At 44.0% G+C, this 18806-nt stretch overlaps 1 protein-coding gene across 1 annotated transcript; it reads left to right on the top strand.

The window, feature by feature from the left end:
- The first annotated feature begins 394 nt into the window (after positions 1-394).
- Positions 395-18806, top strand: SAG (S-antigen visual arrestin). The gene is made up of 15 exons (XM_083505609.1): positions 395-452; positions 2992-3116; positions 5487-5547; positions 5657-5701; positions 6374-6567; positions 8359-8415; positions 9317-9384; positions 9933-10068; positions 10590-10674; positions 11403-11475; positions 11788-11925; positions 12872-12949; positions 14145-14168; positions 16015-16079; positions 18628-18806. The coding sequence occupies exons 2-15, from the start codon at positions 3009-3011 to the stop codon at positions 18663-18665; spliced, it is 1170 nt and encodes a 389-aa protein (XP_083361735.1). The 5' UTR covers positions 395-452; positions 2992-3008; the 3' UTR covers positions 18666-18806.

Raw genomic sequence — 18806 nt, 5'->3', positions numbered from 1 at the left:
GATGATTTTCAGCCCTAGTAAGGAAGAGATAAAGAGGTTTAAAATAAAGCTGCTTTCAATAACCTGCTTGCTAAATCTTCTGTGTGTGGTCTATGTGCATTGTGAAATCGGGAAGCTTGACATTGTAGAATTGAGGTCCCTTAGATAATGCCCAGCACCGCTGATCTAACCAGTTTCCAATCTGATAATCCAGGTATAACATTCTGGCTCTGGATTCGCTATTGGAAACTTGGCCCCCTAAGCACTAAAATCCCTTTTCCAGATCCGCTACAAATTGCCACGCTGGCCTCTAAAGGGCCTAATGCTTCACCTTCTTAGAGAACAGAAGACCAAGCAAGCTCTATCAGCCTGGATTATGTTGTTTTGTATATTGGGTTAGGTTGGGTCTTCATTTTACTGCTCCTTGAAGTTTCTCTTTCCCTCAACCACTGGGGTATTTGGAATTCCACCAGGTATGATATTTTGTTGTTGTTGCAAATTTGCTGCCAAAGACAGCATTCCTAAGAATGCCTCCATTGAATTTAGTGGGCTATTTCTAAGTAAGCAATGTTTACAATTGTCCTGTAAATGTCCTACTCTTGATTTCTTTGGTGTGAGCAATGCTGCTCTCCAGTGAACCCACTGAGACGTGGGCTGCTTCCAGGCTGTTGCCATTTTCCATTTGCATTCAACCACATACCGACAAATTCAGGTTTGTGTTGTTATAGTTGCTTGGAAGGCCTTGTGGAACAATCCTGTTTCCCCAGAAGGTTGGACTTTTTTGCTAAAAGGAAAGTGATGGGAAAATGCATGGGGAGTGTGGGATAACACTTGCTTGGACACAATGTCTTCTAACCTCCCTGCAAACAAATGTGGATGAATGCTCTAAATAGGTAATCTGGTAGCACCTTTACTTCAGAAGACGCATGCATGGGATGCTTCTGTAATAAATCTTGTGATGAAGTTGATTTATAAGATAATGTGAATATAGAATCAGTCAGGGGCAAAGGAGTCCCCACAGAGACACCCCTGTCTGGCTCACCTGGACAGATGGAAAGGAGGTGAGAAGCTCATTTCATTTCTTGAGGATCATGCCCTTGATAACCAACAAGATTTCTTCCATCTTGGGACTGAGAGAGAGGGAAAATGACAACATGTATACAGGTACTAATGGTTCTCCCCGCCCCCTTACTGAATGTACAGCATTGACACAAGGGGTGGGAATTAACGTATTCTATAAATCGTTGTACTTCACTTTTTCAAAAAGCGTTCCGGTGTCTTTTATAATATTATCTAAACTGCTTTTAAATCCAATAAAGAATATATACGGGGCAGGTATGAGATAAGCATGTAAATGCATTTTAAAAGCGAACACAATTTCTTATTGCTATGACAGTAACACTGTTTGGTTAACCAGTTGTATGCTAATAAGATTATGTAATCATATCAGAATTGTAATTAATAGAATTGTAACTGAAAGATAATGTGTTCAGAATTGCTTAATTAGTTTTTCTACATCATAATTGGACCTTAATTGGAGCATAATTGTTGAGCCAGCCTGATGACATCGCTCAAGAAATAGCTCCCATTAAGGAGGAATAGCTGTTAGACAAATCATTGCTAGCCAATAGCGAAAACAGCAGCTCATGGCTCCAGTATTCCGTCCTGACCACTGCAGTTAGCTCCCTTGGTGCCGAGCGGCGGCACAAGGGTCATAGCACTCCTGTTGGATGGTTCCTATGAGATCCCAGCAGGCAGTCACAAATTCCTCAAAAGCTGTTTTGAGTAAGTTGTCCTTCCAAAATCTGTGTGTGCTAATACACACACACACACACCCCTTCCGTGCTCAACTGCATTATTCTGACGATAAAATTTCTCACTGTGACAAAGCAAGCTCCAGCCCTTCTGCAAACTGGGCTATCACTGTAGTGTAGACTATAAACAGACAGGGCTCATACAGTATTGGAGCAGAACATAACTGAATTTTTAAGGTTGCTTCCACATTACCTGCTTATTGAGCAGTTAATAAGATTTCTTGCCGCAGAGGTTCTACAACTCTCCATTATTCAATTGCCATTCCACACATTCAAGTGCATTTCTACCAGCCCCTCCAGACTTTGGGGTGGGGGGAGCTGTGGGCGTATTCTGCAACATGTCATTCATGCAATAATAGCGCATTAGTAATGGATTTGTACAGGACTGTCCACATATCATTCTCCTTTGAAAGTTGCTTTTCAATGTTTCTCCAGTTTTTCTGCAAAACATTTGCAAGCACAGCCAGTATTGAAAGTGGGATTATGTATAACCACCCAAATACCACCATGAGCACAATTCATCAGGAACACACCACAGAAAGGACATTTGGTTGGCCACCTGTCACTTGCCTGACTGGAAAAAAAATAATAAAAAAAAAGAAATGGGTTTAATGGCACAAACCTACATTTGCCGGTTTTATTGAATCCACCCTGCAAAATAGTGATAGTCTAAAAGCAGCCTATGTTAATATTTCAACAGCACCACTCAAATCTCAAGCTTGAACCTTTAATACAGGGCTGGCTAATCCCAGCGAAGGAGTATGATCCAACTTCCCAAGCAATTTTTTCTGTCTTCCCACTCCAGACTCCACCAATTTTGGTTGTGGCATCAAAAATAGAATTTATATATATGAAAGGTTGAGGTTGGTGGAGCCCAGCATCATGATGGGTTTACAAATTGACTCCTGAAGATCTGCTTACTCATCTGAGGAGCAGAGAGGGAATTGTGTGCATGCAAGTATGTGTACAAGAATGAGGTGGGGTGGCATGATATGCCACAAGTGAATGTGACCCTCAGGCCAAGAAAGGTCAGCCACTCCTGCTCTACATGCTATTTTGACTCATGGGCCACCATTGAATGCTCCACACAAAGTTACTAAGATTTTCTGCATGCCCTCGGTATGCTTTCAAACCATCCTCAGCTTGTCTTGTAGCTGTGTGGCACTACATTGATGCAAGAAACATTCCTTATTACCAGGTCACGTAACCGTATTGATGAGTTGCCCCGACACTCCAAAGATGGTCTCTGTTTCTGAAATTTCTCTGAAGAATGTTATGCCTTTTAAGTCTCATGTCTACAAGAAGACCTCTCATGACAAAGCTGTGAGTACTTAGCACGACAAATGGTTTGGACTGGAAGCAGTGTGTTGTTTCAGTGGTAAGCTTCTGATACAGAAGTGCTTCTTTCTAAGAGACAAAAGTACATGCGATGCTGCCTTGCCAAATGCAAGGGCACTTTTGGGATTCATTGACAATATCCAGAGCCGGTTCACCCATTAGGCAGGGTGAAGCAGCCACCTCAGGTGGCAGAAACACAAGGCATGGTGCCCCACCAATTTTGTTGCTGCCAGAGAAGCAATCCAGGTAAGGGAGACTTCAGGGGCAGCAGAACATTCTGCTGCACAGCATTGCCATTGGTCTCTCTCCATCGCTAGGGGTGGAGGCAGGCCAGTGGCAAAGCTCTCCACAACACCTCTCTCTCCCCAATACAGCAAGATGGAGGTGTTGCAGACACACTTGTAGAGTTTGACATACCCCTGGTGGTAAGGCTTTGCAGAGCCCCATCACGTCACCCCATCACAGGGTGTGTTTTACCTCAGGAGCCAAAGTGACTTTGGCCACCCCTGGCAAACAGCAGCACAAATGGAGGGAAGCTCGGTGCTCTTATTACAGAGACAGCACAAACAAAGCAGTCTTTAAGCAAAACAACACAGCAAGAACCAGATGGTATACTTCTGTTATCAGGAGCTCCAGAGTTTGAGAACAGAGAGACGCCGGTTGGCCAGTGCACAACACACTCTTGATCAGAGCCTAGATTGAAGCTGAAGGGTCAGACCCATCTGAGAGGTGTATATACTCCAGGCCCTTAGTGGCCTCATGCGGCCTGGCCTAATAGCTCAATTCCTCCCACCTGGTAAGTTAGGCCAATATACCTGGCCAGCATAATCAGCCTTCCAGTGTACTGCTACCTGCAGGCCCTCAGCAAGCAGCTAGACCACAAGAGGCTCTTCCCCATTCTGCTGCTACTTATCCCTGGAGTCCAAACCACAAATCAAACCAAGCCCCAATGTACCAATAAGCAGGGAGGAAGAATCGTACAAACTGATACCTATGTCCTCAAGCTACAAAATGTCTTCCATGTAGGTTTCCCCTACAGATGTTAAGCTTGGAAACACAGCAGAGTCGTAAAAAAAATTTAAATAGTAGGCATGGGGGATTTTCATTCAGATTTCAGTGTGCAGCAAGGGGAGGTTTGGTGGCAGCAGCAGAGAGAGCCCATTGGCACCAATTGAGGCTTCCTCATCCTCCATGTCAGACCAAGACAATCTTTGATACCAAGCCAGTACAGACCAAGCCGTTCTTTAATTTATTCCAAGGAGAACCTACCGGTCATTCCACAACCAGCAGATTGTCACTAGGTGAGAGCATGGAAGTAGGCCTCCTTGGTGGAGGCACCCATCCTCTGAAATGCTCTCCCTCAAGCAGTGGCGTAGCGTGGGTTGTCAGCACCCGGGGCAAGGCAAGTAATTTGTGCCCCCTAACCCGTGGATTTGCGCCCCTAACCCGTGGATTTGCGCCCCCTAACCCTAACTCCCAGATGTTGCGCCCGGTGCGGCCGGCCCCCCCTGCACCCCCCACGCTACGCCACTGCCCTCAAGTAATTTGTGGAGATAGTAATGACCATCTTACAAATCTGTATTTTTAACCATGTTTTCCTGGACACTGATTCTTAATTTTAAATACCGTATTTTTCCGTGTATTGGATGAGATTTTTTGACTCAAAAATCACATTAAAAAACTGGGGTCGTCCAATACACAGATAGTGGCATGGGGGGGGAGGAGAAGCGCCGCGCCAGCTCGTTGTGGGGAGTGCAACTTCCCCCGATGCTGCACGCGGCGGGTGCTCCCTGGGTCATTTCCTGCACGCAGCAGTGGCATTGGGAGAGGTTGCGGCGGACGCTTCCTGGGTTGTTTCCCACACGCAGTGGCATCGGGAGAGGTTGCGCTCTCGGGGGAGCACAAATTTCCCTGATGCTGCTGCGCGCGATGGGCGTTCCCTGGGTCGCTTCCCACACATGGTGGCATCTGGGGAGGTTGCGCTCCCAGGAGCACAACTTCCCCCGATGCTGCTGCGCACGGGAAATGATCCAGGGAGTGTTTCCTGCCCGCAGCTGCATGGGGGGGAGAGGCTCAACAACTTTGGGCCACCTCCCCACATTTTCCTAAAAATGGGTGGGGGTCTTATACATGGATGCGTCCTATAGACGGAAAAATACGGTATTTTGTTTTGTACAATGCATCCGGACACTCTACTTTTATTACATTTCTGAGTCCTGATGCATCAAGAGGTTTGAGTAGTCTTGTCTGCCTTGAAGGTACACTTTTTGCTTGGCATTGGTTTACAACTGAATGACATCCTTAAGTTGAGCTATGAAGCGGCCTTGTCCAATCATGAGTTTCCCTGTCTTCCAGGTTACGATCTACATAGGCAAGCGAGATTTCATTGACCATGTAGATGAAGTGGAACCTGTGGGTAAGCCCAGCGTGATTTCAAATTTTTAAAATCTTTTTTACACTTCTTTTTACAAAGCTTGAGTATTCAGTGTCCCAGAACGGCTCCTTTCTGTGTTTTCTCCATACAGATGGTGTGGTCTTGGTTGATCCTGATATTGTAAAGGATAAAAAAGGTCAGATGACTTAATTGGTGTTTTAGAGATTTAAGTATTAATTTCCAGCTTTAAAGTTAAAATGTCTTTATATTTACACAAATAAACTCCACTCAGGAAAAAGAAGGCCCCTGTTGGTTACCAGGCATGTTTTCAGAGGTGTCTAAGAGTTGTGTCATTGGACCAGATATATAATTCCTCTAGTCCCAAATGTTAGTATAACCACAGTAATTGGTGCCAAATGCATTCACATGTCCATTTTCTACAATCTTCTGTTTGCTCCTAGATGCATGATGACAGAATCTTTATTAAAATCAGGCTTGAAAGAAGCATTGTATTGCAGCCAGTGTAACAGATTGCAAATTGTTCCTGGCTGCAGCATGTGTGTGTTGTGCCCACGATACTTTAGCTGGTTTGCAAATGTGCCCACTGGCCTAAAAAGCTTACTGACCCCAGCACCTTGCACTCCCCAAGAGAGCAGTGGAAAACCGCAGCCACCAAATGAACCCAGCTTCTTTTTGCTAGCTGAGACAGACATAAAGCAAGCTTGTTTAACCTTGAGCTTTGTCCCAGGCCCTCAGCTTGCAGGTGCCCACTCTCAGACATTTAAGCACAGACTTTCCATGTGAGCAGATGATACCCCTAGTTGGGTTTAGCACAGTGTTTGTAACATTCGTTGTGTCTTCTTCCTAGTGTATGTGGCACTCACTTGTGCTTTTCGGTATGGGCAAGAAGATATTGATATAATGGGCCTGACTTTCCGGAAGGACCTCTATTTTTGCATGGTGCAGGTATACCCATCGCTAGGAAAACAGAGACCACTCTCCAGCTTGCAGGAATGCTTACTGAATAAACTGGGTAAAAACGCACATCCTTTTGTGTTAACAGTAAGTATTCTGCGGGGCTGCTCTCAGTTCTGTGACTTGATAATTTAATAGGAAAGTGGTTAGCAATAATAAATTTTTTGAAATGATTGATTTAGCAAAATTGACAGCAACAATTAGAATGCAATCTAATCAAAATCTCCAATGCCCATTCCGAACTTCAGGAGGAGGGGGGGTTGCGGGCTCACGACCCCGCCCACTCTCACTCCCGCGAGGCTGGCGCCAGCCTCGCAGGGTCAGGGAATTCCCTTAATTTGCATCCCCCGCAGCGCCAGCCAATCGGCTGGCGGCAGGGGCAGGCCTCCCAGAGGCCACTTAAGGTCGGGGCAGCCCTTGGCTCGCCCCTTTTTTCCCTAGCAGCTGACGCGGTTTCCCACCCACCCGCCCTTTAGGTTCTGCCACTGACCTTGCTATGGGCTTCGGCTGGTCGCCGCAAGGGGCCTGGTAGGAGTTTTTCCATTTGGCGAATTGGCTGGTTTTCGGTGCCACTTGGTTTTTTCGCCTACCTCGTAGCAAATCGTCACAACTCCCTTGGTTTTGGCGGTAGGCATTGGCCGGGGTATTGTATTGTATTGTCATGCAAATGAGGTTGGGGGGGAGGAACGCCATCACCTCCCCCAATGCTTGAAGGGTAGTTCGTTAAAGGACTCCGAGGGGCGACGCCTCGTCCGAAACCTACGGAGGCTAGGGCCTAAAGCGCGCCCCCGAGCGGTAACCCCTCGGGGAGCGCCTAGGGATACGCATCTCGGGTGGCTCCCCCTGTTGGTGTTTAACCCTTCCCGGTCAGACCGGATAGTCGGTTAGGGGCCAATGCCTAAAGCCAATACCCTTCTTTCCTGTAATCAATAAAGTTGTGGCCATTTACGCCCATTAACCTAAATTCTGTGTCCATTGTCTTTATTTATTCCACCATGGGGGGGGGGAGGGATTAGCCACGCAACAGGAATGGAAATGTGTAGAAGACATACATGACCAAAAGATGCTCCAACAAGAATTTATTGATATGTATAGACTGATTTCACAAAGTTAAGTTAAATTAAGCTAAGCAGATATATAAGATTGAATGTTTAATTATTAAAATACAAAATTACAACCTCAATAATAAAGTTACAAAATAATAACAAGGAAGCCACGCACGGGTGGAGGGAAGAAATAAGAAATGGATAAATGTTGGTGCATAATGAAATGTGAAAATATTAATTTACGAATATAATGTATATGTATCAATATGTAAAGATTTCATATATGTATTGTAACATTAATAATAAATAAATTGAGTGGGGGGGAGGAAAGTGGTTAGAAAGTGGCTTTACAGCATATTTTCACTTTAGGTGTCTTCATACATTCATCCCTGCCCCCCCCCCCCATATCAACTCTTCACTTCATATCTAGCAGCAGAATACACAAGGTGGGCAGAATACAGGAGGTGGTTTGAGTAAGGTTTGACCTTCGGCTGGGTCTTTTGTATTACCTAAGGCAGTGTGCTTTGTAGCAGCTTAAGAATGTAAGAAGATCCCTGCAGGATCAGGCCAAAGGCCCATCGAGTCCAGCATCCTGTTCTAGTAATGGCCTACCAGGTGCCCACTGGAAGCCTGAAAGCAAGACCTGAGCGCAAAATCACTTTCCCAACTTTTGATTCCCAGCAAATGGCATTCAGAGGCAGACTGCCTGCTGCTTCTGACAGTGGAGAATGTGGCTTTCCCTCAAGAACTAAACTTCTGTAGCAGCTAAATTAACTGTAGCATGCAGTTGAATGACCTGTGTCCAGTGTCTTTTGTCTTCTCACCCTTACAGTTTCCAGACTATCTACCTTGCTCAGTATGCTTGCAGCATCCCAAGGATGTCGAGAAGGTGAGAACTGTGGGAACAGGATTGTATATATTTACTAAGAAAGTAAAATCCAAGAATTAGCATCTGCTCCCATGTTTTCTCACTGCTGATGATGTTCCCTAGTGGAAGTTTGTTACAGGGGAACTGTTTTCCAAGTGGATGTTGGACACAGCTGGTCCCACACAATTAGACACAAACAGCAAGGAAGACAATAACGTCTGCAACACTCTCTTAACAAAAAATATCAGACAATACTGGAAAGGAACATGTAGTGTGAAAGTTCGTGTATGGTAATAGATAATATTGTAGGTCTCCCTAGGAAAGTGTAGCTAAGCAAGGGCCTTTTCCCTGTGTTTGGTCTGCATCTCACCTTCCCAGGCCCAGCAAAACAAGCTCATGTGAAGGTACTCTGTGATGTGCTCAGGTGGAGTACAAGTTTATAAAAACCAAGCGAGCACACCCATTTTTAAATACATCCTATCTCCTTCCAGTTAAGGCCCAATGGCATGTCTCCTGCTTTAGGCAGAAATGGTGTTGGGATTTCTCAGTGAATGTGCACCTGTATTGAAAAGGTCTGTGCGTATGACCCATAGCAGATGCATAGGAAGCTTTTCTTCCTGTGCAAATTGAAAGTGTGGGGCCCCTGACATGGACTGGGGCCATACTGGGGTGCAGAGAGTTAAAGCACCCTACCCCTACCACCACCACCACTAGGGCTGCCATATGTCCGGACATTACAGGGACTCCCACAATGGCAATTTGGTTGTTTGTTTGTTTAACTGCACTTAAAAGCACAGCTACATAGCTAATGTAACACATAGTTTGACTCTTAAATTGGCTATTGGATGGGTTCTTTTACGTGCTGATGCTTAATATACTCAAGCCCAACAGCCATAACCAGTCACCCCGTCTTTCTTTGCAGTGCTGCGGGGTGGATTTTGAGGTCAAAGCGTTTTCGACAGAAAATGTGGAAGAGAAGGTTCTCAAGAGGTAACATATTGTTGGACAGATGTCAGATGGAACATGGGGAAAATGGAGCAGTTGAATAAGGAGCTATATTTAATTAACAGCCTGCTCTGAACCTCTGGGTAGGGGGAGAAGAGGAACTGTTACTTACTTTGTGTACCACCACTGGCGGAGGAAGAGGAGCGCAGGGGGAGTTCACCAACCAAAGCAGCGCGATCCCAGTGGGGTGCCAATGTGGCTGCCTCCCCCTGCCAGCGCTGGGTGCCACGCCCCCTCAGATGGCATGCCACGCCCCTGTGGGTGGTTCATCATGCCCCGGGACACGTGCCAGCCCTGCCCCCACCTGCTCTCCGCCCCCTGGTGCCAGAGCATGAAGCTCCGCCACTGGGTACCACTCCCTGCACCCTAATGCTGCTTTACCAAGGATGACTTGTAATGGCAGTAAAGACCTTCTGTCACTGCCCTTGGTGCTACCTCTTTCATCCCTATTTCACAGCTTGGCACTACTGCTCCCACAACTGTCGCTACCACCAGCAGTTCAGCACAGAAACAAACCTGTTTCCCCCCCTTAGGAACTCCGCACGCCTGCTGATCCGCAAAGTCCAGTATGCTCCAGAAGTGCCAGGACCCCAGCCTCATGCAGAGACCAGCTGGCATTTTTTCCTGTCAAAGAAACCATTGCACCTGAAGGCATGCCTCAGCAAAGAGGTGAGCTGGTTTTGCATATGGAAATTAATGCTCTGGCATTTAAAAAGTGTGCATTTTACATCTCTGAGTTATTTGATCTCCTATTTAAGAGACCACCGCTCAAGGGCTTTGAGACTATTTGCAACAACAGTTCTTCTTGGGAGAAACTGGGGACAGATCCACAGCATACATTTAAAGGACATCCAGTGCACATTTAAAGCACATGACTTCCCCTAAAGACTCCTGGGAACTGCAGTTTAAGGGTGCTGATCATTGTAGTTCTGTGGGGAGAAACTACATTTCCCTGGACTCTTTGAGGGGGAAAACCACGTGCTTTAAACATTCATGGGATATGCTTAAAATGTATGGTATGGATCAGTCCTTGGATGTCTAGTGTATTAAAGCCTTCTGCTGACTCTCAGGAGATATAAACAAGGCCCAAGGCTTTCCTACAGAGACTGACCATGCAAATGCATAGAAGGTGAAAGATGTCTTATGTAGACCAGATGAACCCTCCTGCTAAGTCAGTCCAATTGTTCCAGGTCTTTTACCACGGTGAGGCAATTCCTGTTACGGTGACTGTGATCAACAATTCTGATAAGGTGGTTAAGAAGATCAGTGTGTCAGGTAAGATGCTAATTTTCCCCATAATCCCACAAGATGTTTGTTATCATGGAATAACAAGGTAGAAGGATCGAGCATCCATGATTATTTATGCCCACGATGCTATCGGGGGAGTCACACATAATTCCACTTCCAATATGGTTTGCACCTGCAACACTTGAGGGTTGTCACACTGCTCCATTTCCAATCAGTGTATATCCCATAACTTCCTCCTGATATCCTGTAACTTTTTATGCCACATATGTTCTGGTTTATTTTTGTCTTGCTTTTGTTGCACTACAGCCCCACTGGGCAGCCCTAGGGAAGCATCAATAAACAAAATAAAGCAGAATCAATCCACCACTAATGTACTATTATGGTATTCTGTCAAGAATATGTGGCAGAATACACCTGCAACAAATCAGCTGTCTAGAGGGGTCCATAATATAATAATGGGCAGTGATGGTGGGGTTGGGATAACCCAACACTTTCAGTCTGAAAGGATCTCCACTTAGTTTTGCAAGAACTGCTATTGTAATTGCCTTGGAAGCATGTTTCCCTGCACTCTGCCAAAGCAAAATTACTACCAGTCCATAATTTTGTAAAAGATGCCACAAACAAGTGAGTTGAGGGGAAACAGAGGCATAAAGAGAAGTGACAACTTCCTTCAGAATGCCCAGAACAACTATAGGAAATAAGCTAGACCCTCTTCGTTTTCCGGTTGTTAATTTCCCATCCCGTTCCCTCCTCAGTGGAACAAGTTGCCAATGTGGTCCTGTACTCCAGTGATTTCTACACCAAGACAGTAGCTCTGGAAGAGGCAGAGTGAGTGCATCCTAAGCTGCTCTGCCAGTTTCCCCCTCTGTTACATTCCCTTTAGCTGCCTACCTCACTAGAACATAGAAATTCATTCCTATACATTGTGTTGCTTCCTGATTTCTCTCTGGCAGAGAACTAACTTTGCATCTTTCTGCTATGATGTATATTTCCCCCCCTCCCTTCTTCAACTGTGGTCTCATGTTTTGTGCCCCCTCATCTGGATCCTACTGAAGTTGGAAGGTTGAATTTTGGCCAGCTATTTTTCTGTTCCAGAATTAAACTTGTATTCTATTTAATCCCCTGCAATGTGTATTCCAGGGAAAAGATACAGCCCAACTGCATCATCTCAAAGACTATAACAGTTCTGCCTTTGCTGTCAAACAATCGAGTAAAACTAGGCCTAGCCCTGGATGGGAAGCTAAAAGATGAAGACACCAACTTGGCTTCTAGTACAATGTGAGTTGAATATGTATAGACATATAACCCATTTGGAGCAGAAAACTGTAGGTTTCCCCCCTCAGTCTGGATTCATTCATGCTCATCCTCAAGATGCTGCTTTCCATCTAGATTAATTCTAGATCCTGAGTATGCTACCTTGATATGCATTTGAAAATCTTCCTCTTCCTTAAGTTACCCACACCTTTTCCTCCCTGCACGTGCCACAAATGAAGGAAGAAGGACTTGATGATTATGATCTTGGCATATCACTTGGAGAGCCAGTGTGGTGTAGTGGTTAAGAGCGGTAGACTCGTAATCTGGGGAACCGGGTTTGCGTCTCTGCTCCTCCACATGCAGCTGCTGGGTGCCCTTGGGCCAGTCACACTTCTTTGAAGTCTCTCAGCCCCACTCACCTCACAGAGTGTTTGTTGTGGGGGAGGAAGGGAAAGGAGAATGTTAGCCACTTTGAGACTCCTTCAGGTAGTGATAAAGCAGGATATCAAATCCAACCTCTTCTTCATATGACCACAACATCATTGGGTACCGTCATTGGTACCGACTACATCCATTTTCAAATGGACACACAGCAGGGTAATGCAAAATAAATGTTTATTTTCAAAATGAAGCCAGTTTCCTCAGAAGTACTTTTCATGGTCAAAAAATTAGATCTAAATTGTTTGTGGACTACATACAAAAAAAATTACTCAATCCCCACTGATTCTGGAATAAAATGTTGCATGTATACAACCTGTGGAATATGGAAATAGGATATCTTCTATTGCTGTGTTAAGCAAGAAATGTAAGTGCAGAAGCTTCCTGTATGCTTAGTTGAATTCACCCTAGGATTCATCTTGCCTTGGAACCTTCTCAATTAGTGTAACAGCCCTGGGAGGATCCTCCTTCCTGTTGGACAGTAAGTTGCTTCAATTGCATGTCATAATCCTACTCTTTTTATCCCCAATAGTATTAAAGATGGGCTAGACAAGACAGTTCTGGGGATCCTGGTTGCTTACAAGATAAAGGTGAAGCTCACTGTCTCAGGGTAAGAGAGGTTTTCAGTATCCTGTAGTTAAAAGTTTTTAGATTCAGGTAGGTCTGACGCAGTCGAAATATATATATATATAAAATAAATTGTCCAGTAGCACCTTAGAAACCACCTAAGTTTGTTCTTGGTATAAGTTTTCGTGTGCAGGTATCTGAAGAAGTGTGCATGCACACGAAAGCTTATACCAAGAACAAACTTAGTTGGTCTCTAAGGTGCTACTAAGGGACGCGGGTGGTGCTGTGGGTTAAACCACAGAGCCTAGGGCTTGCCGATCAGAAGATCAGTGGTTCGAATCCCCGCAACAGGGTGAGCTCCTGTTGCTCAGTCCCTGCTCCTCCCAACCTAGCAGCTTGAAAGCACGTCAAAGTGCAAGTTGATAAATAGGTACTGCTCCAGCGGGAAGGTAAACGGCGTTTCCGTGCGCTGCTCTGGTTCGCCAGAAGTGGCTTAGTCATGCTGGCCACATGACCCGGAAGCTGTACGCCTGCTCCCTCGGCCAATAAAGCGAGATGAGCGCCGCAACCCCAGAGTCGGTCACGACTGGACCTAATGGTCAGGGGTCCCTTTACATTTACCTTTAAGGTGCTACTGGACATTTTTTTATTTTTTTATATATTAAAAGTTTTTGTAATAGGTGCTTTTGTTTTGTTAGAGTAAGATGAGTCATGGCAACAAAATGAGGATGCGGCATCCTCATTACTTTAGATTATACAGTGGTACCTTCGTTTACAACCATAATTCGTTCCAGAGGTCTGGTTGTAAACCAAAACAGGTTGTAACCTAAGGAGCTCTTTCGCCAATGCGGCCTCCCCCCAAAATTGGTTGTAATCCAAAAAAATGGGCACACACTTCCGGGTTTGACGTAGTTGTAATCCAAAACGGTTGTAATCCAAAGCGGTTGCAAACCAAGGTACCGCTGTATAGCCAATTCTAACACATTGGTTCCATGCTTAATAAATTAGCTATCTTGTAAAATGGTGAATATCTGTATGAATGTTCTTCATTAAAAGTAAGTAGATGCTGCCAAGCCAAATGAAGAAGGAATACTTGAATGATGTGGAAAGGGATAATGCATTGCAAGCATGGATAATTCTGAGCTACATTCTGTATGAAGAGGATATGAAATATGTCTGACTTTGCTGTGGAATTTTGTAAGCTTTGATTGTTTTTATTTTATTTGATTATATCTTAGCCTGCTGGGAGATTTCATTTCCAGGTAAATCTGTAAGATTTTCTCTGTCCCCCCCCCTTGCTCTTGCAACATTTGATTATATTGCTAGGCTTATCTGAAAATGGATCTTCTCTTTTTACTCTTATTATACATTATACCTTTTAAAGCACATTCTTAGCTGCCGCCACCCCCGAGAATTCTGGGCACTATAGTTTGTTTAAGGGTTGCTACGAATTGTAATTCTGTGAGAGTTAGACAACAGTGCCCAGAATTCTTTGAGGGAAAGAATGCACTTCGAATGTGCTTTAAAAGTACAGTGTGTTCACAGTCTTAGCTTAATAACTATGAGCTTCCACCACGGACTAGGCCCAATATTCTGTGTATGAGGTATGTTTACTCACATAGGAGTGAACACTAATACTTCTACAATATACCTTTTCTCTGAATTCCCATCCTTTGTTCACTTCCTTTTATTGAGCATCCAGATTATTGAGCATCCAGATCATTGACTTCCATTGTTGTTAGGCGACTTTCTTTAGTGTGTTCGCCTTTCATGCCCTCCCCAACAGGACACGATTTTCTGGTGGGAGTTTCTTGGGTAATAAACGAAAACTGCAGTGCCAGCCCCTTCAGTGGTTACAGACAGTGTGGAAAAGTGAAAGTGACAGTCAAGGTGGAACATTTCAAATTGCCTACTGTATAAGAAATTGCCAATAAACTAGCAAGAGCAGAGTTATTTTCAGTCCTTCATGCTAGTAGTGGTTTTCGTCAAATTTAGCTGGATAACAAGTATTCTCGTTTGTTAACCCATTGTCAGCACTTGTGTAGTAACAGAAACCAGGCACTGGTCATTAATTATTGTATTTGTATTCTATCATTATTTACTCACTCAATGCATTTATATCTTACCTTTCTATAGTAAAATTCACACTGCTTTCAAATAAAAATATAAACTACATCAACAATTAATAGCAAAAGAATGCAGCAGGAGGAAAGCAATCATAATAAAAAAGTGTTAGCAACAATCACCTTGGGAACAATTTGATTGAGAGGTGGGGTAGAAATAGACCCAGGTCCTTTCCCATCTGCACCCTGGACTCTTATGCCTTTACAAGAAACACTTTGCTGATTTTCCAAATACTTGAGGAGGATTATAGGTATAGGGTAGCATTCAACAAAGCCAGGCATAGGCAAACTCGGCCCTCCATATGTTTTGGAACTCCCATCATCCCTGACCACTGGTCCTGTTAGCTAGGGATGATGGGAGTTGTAGTTCCAAAATCGGCATCTGGCGTGCTGAGTTTGCCTATGCCTGAACTAAGCTTTATTCAGAGCAGACCCACTGGAATTAATGGACCTAACTTAGTCATGTTCATTAATTTCAGCAGGACTACTCTGAGTTAAATAGCCCCCATAGATTTAGATCTGGGTAATCCCTGGATAAAGGGATGCGGGTGGCGCTCTGGTCTAAACCACAGAACCTAGGGCTTGCTGATCAGAAAGTGAGCGGTTTGAATCCCTGCAACAGGGTGAGCTCCCATTGCTCGGTCCCTGCTCTTGCCAACCTAGCAGTTCGAAAGCACGTCAAAAGTGCAAGTAGATAAATAGGTACCACTTCAGTGGGAAGGTAAATGGCATTTCTGTGCACTGCTCTGGTTTCGACAGAAGCGGCTTAGTCATGCTGGCCACATGACCCGGAAGCTGTACGCTCCCTCGGCCAGTAAAGCGAGATGAGTGCCGCAACCCCAGAGTCGTCCGCGACTGTACCTAATGGTCAGGGTCCCTTTACTTTTACCTTTAATGACTGGATAAGCCAAATAGTGTGGGGAACTGCTAAGGTTGTTTGGTGCTATGTAGGTATCATCCTACTTTCTTTCCTCTCTCCACACAGTGAGGTGGCCATGGAAGTGCCCTTCCGTCTCATGCACCCCAAGCGAGAGGAGGAAAACACAACAGGTCAGTAGGATATCATTGCCCTTGCTTGGGGCATTGTTTATAATATTCTGATGATACCCTGAAGTCTTTTTGAAAAGCTAGAAGATTATTCTTCCATTGAAATGGTAATCAGCTCTAAGGGAGATTTTAATCACAGGGAGGGGTGTTTTCAGATGGAGTAGAAGGAGGGATGCTGTTAGATGGTTCTCCTTTCATATTTCCCAGCAGAAGTTCTTGTGCTCTTGAAGCACAATCCTATGCATGTCTCTGCAAAAGTCCCATTGAGTTCAGTGGGGCTAGCTCTACCCTGAGATCTTTTGTGTATGTGTGCTCTCACATTTATGCTTGCAATAACTTTCTTATTAAGAAAAAATCAGGTGCAGGGAACCTTTGACGCTCCAGATGTTGTTGGACTCCAACTCCCATCAGCCACAGCTAATGATCAAAGATATGAGAGGCATAGTTCAGCAGCACTTGGAGAACCAACAATTGTCTAGCTCTGCTCTAATTGCATCGTAGAGCTGGTGGAATTCAAACTTCAATCAATCAATTCAGAATCCAGTCATATGAGCAATCCCAGCTTGTTTCATGTTTCCTCTAGAATTACTTTCCACAGTTAGTACCAAAACTTAGTATGACATTGGACAAGTGAGTTAGGTTTCAGTTTGCATCTGTACAATGCACACAATAACACCTCCTGCTTCAAAAAAACAGAATGGAATGTCCAAAGTTTAATAAAACAATAATTTTGAGGTCTACTACAAATCAACTAGCACAATGATTAAACTAAACCTTTGTTTTGTAATATTTTGGCTGGGGTGATTAAGGTATTGCCCAAATATGGTTTCTGAATTTTTGTTGATGGTAAGGAATATTTTGGTGCAGCTGGACAAGCTTTGAGACCACTACACACTACACCAGTGTGGTGTAGTGGTTAAGAGCGATAAACTCGTAATCTGGGGAACCGGGTTCGCGTCTCCGCTCCTCCACATGCAGCTGCTGGGTGACCTTGGGCTAGTCACACTTCTCTGAAGTCTCTCAGCCCTACTCACCTCACAGAGTGTTTGTTGTGGGGGAGGGAGGGAAAGGAGAATGTTAGCCGCTTTGAGACTCCTGAAGGGGAGTGAAAGGCGGGATATCAAATCCAAACTCTTCTTTTTCTTCTACATGATTGCCATAAATTTGTGGTTCAATGAAAATCCATTGAAGAGAATGAAACTTCCTCTGGCTAAAAATTTGCTTATTCTTAGGACTTTCTTTCTTTCTCTCTCTCTCCTCCTTTCACCTCAGTGCACATAGAGGGACAGATTGTTATCTCTCCTTTCCAAGCTTTATGCATGGCCCGAGGAGCCTGGGTCACTGACTTATTGTCAGGTCACACACCTGTTGCATAGTTGTACCTGCAGGGCACTGTAACTTATATTTTCCCCTTCAAATGGACTTTACAATATTTGCCAACTACTTTAAGGAATCGAAATCAAGACAACGTATTTAGTTAAGCCATTCTCCCGCTTTTCTTTTCAATGCGCACCAATGACTACAGGAAAAGAAAAGTAAGTATTGTTTCATTATATTTCTAGCCAACTCTGCCCTGAAATCCTTATTCCTTCATGAGCAATGACTTTGTTCATAAACAAACTTTATTAAAGTTGCAGCATGAGGACAGTGGAAATTGATTCTGTTACTCAGCTGGATTCAGCTCAGAGCTTTGTGCATTTTAAGGCATACAAACACTGAGAAGCTACAGCTGTGTGATATAGCAGAGTGAAGTATTTGCAGCTATTTTCTCACAAGATGTTGATAGATATTATATAGCTGGAATCCTACATATGTGTACCTGTAAATAGGACCTACTCACAAGTAAGCATGTATTAAATTGCAGTCTAATATCACTATTATATCATGCTTAACATTGCATAGAACTGGACTGTAAAAAGTCTATACAAACATTAGGTTCCTTAGGATGTGCTCCATGAAATTTAATGGGATTTACATATAGGGGAAATATGCATGGAATTGGACTGTTAGTCTTATATTGCCCCAGTTGCCCAATGCCCTAGTTATAGTCAGAAGATAGGGTTCTGTGGGATGACCTGCTAAACTTCTGTCTAAGCTCCAGAGAATGGCTCATTGTGAGGAAATGATGCAGCAACCTTACTGAAGCTGAGCCAAGAATGCGAAACCTTTTCACACAGGCAATTGGGGGACATGTTTAAGCTTTGATGTGGGCATTCTTATGTCTGCTGCTGAATGGTTGCATGGTTTAATCATTTTGTTTTATTATTTATGCTACATACTACATATAGTGGCAAGTGCTGTTCAATTTGATTCTGCTATTAGTGCTCTGCCCTGGGATCTTATTGGATGAAGGGCAGTCTTAAAAATCTAAATAAATGAATACTGCAAGAGATGCTAAAATGCATTTTTGTGTTGTGTGAAAATGATGTAAAGTGTAAACTGACTGTGTGCTAGTCTAAAAGTTCCAAAGAAAAATAGAGCTTCACAATGCAGAGGTACCCAAATACTAAGAAGAATGCAATTTTGAAAGCAGACTTTTATCTTTTCTTAGTGACCTCATGTTTGAAGAGTTCTCTCGCCAGCAGCTGAAAGATGAGGATGAGAAGGCGGAATCACTAAATGATGAATGACAGAAAAAGGAGGCTGAGCCAGCTATGGAAGCCACACAATTTGTGTCTAATGGCAAACACAGAGGGAAGTAATTCTATTAAACAGCAGGAGAGTTTTCTT

Source organism: Podarcis liolepis (assembly GCF_965112155.1).
Source record: "Podarcis liolepis genome assembly, chromosome: 5".
Classification (NCBI taxonomy): Eukaryota; Metazoa; Chordata; class Lepidosauria; order Squamata; family Lacertidae; genus Podarcis; species Podarcis liolepis.
The sequence above is the reverse complement of the archived record's forward strand: the minus strand, read 5'-3'. Positions and strand labels throughout refer to the sequence as shown.

What these genes read in the sequence shown, in the direction of transcription:
- SAG (XM_083505609.1), top strand. Translation starts at nt 3,009, where the DNA reads ATGAGTTGCCCCGACACTCCAAAGATGGTCTCTGTTTCTGAAATTTCT. An exon ending in AGATGAAGTGGAACCTGTGG is followed by an intron (nt 5,548 to 5,656) that starts GTAAGCCCAGCG and finishes TTCTCCATACAG; the next exon opens with ATGGTGTGGTCTTGGTTGAT. An exon ending in CACATCCTTTTGTGTTAACA is followed by an intron (nt 6,568 to 8,358) that starts GTAAGTATTCTG and finishes TCACCCTTACAG; the next exon opens with TTTCCAGACTATCTACCTTG.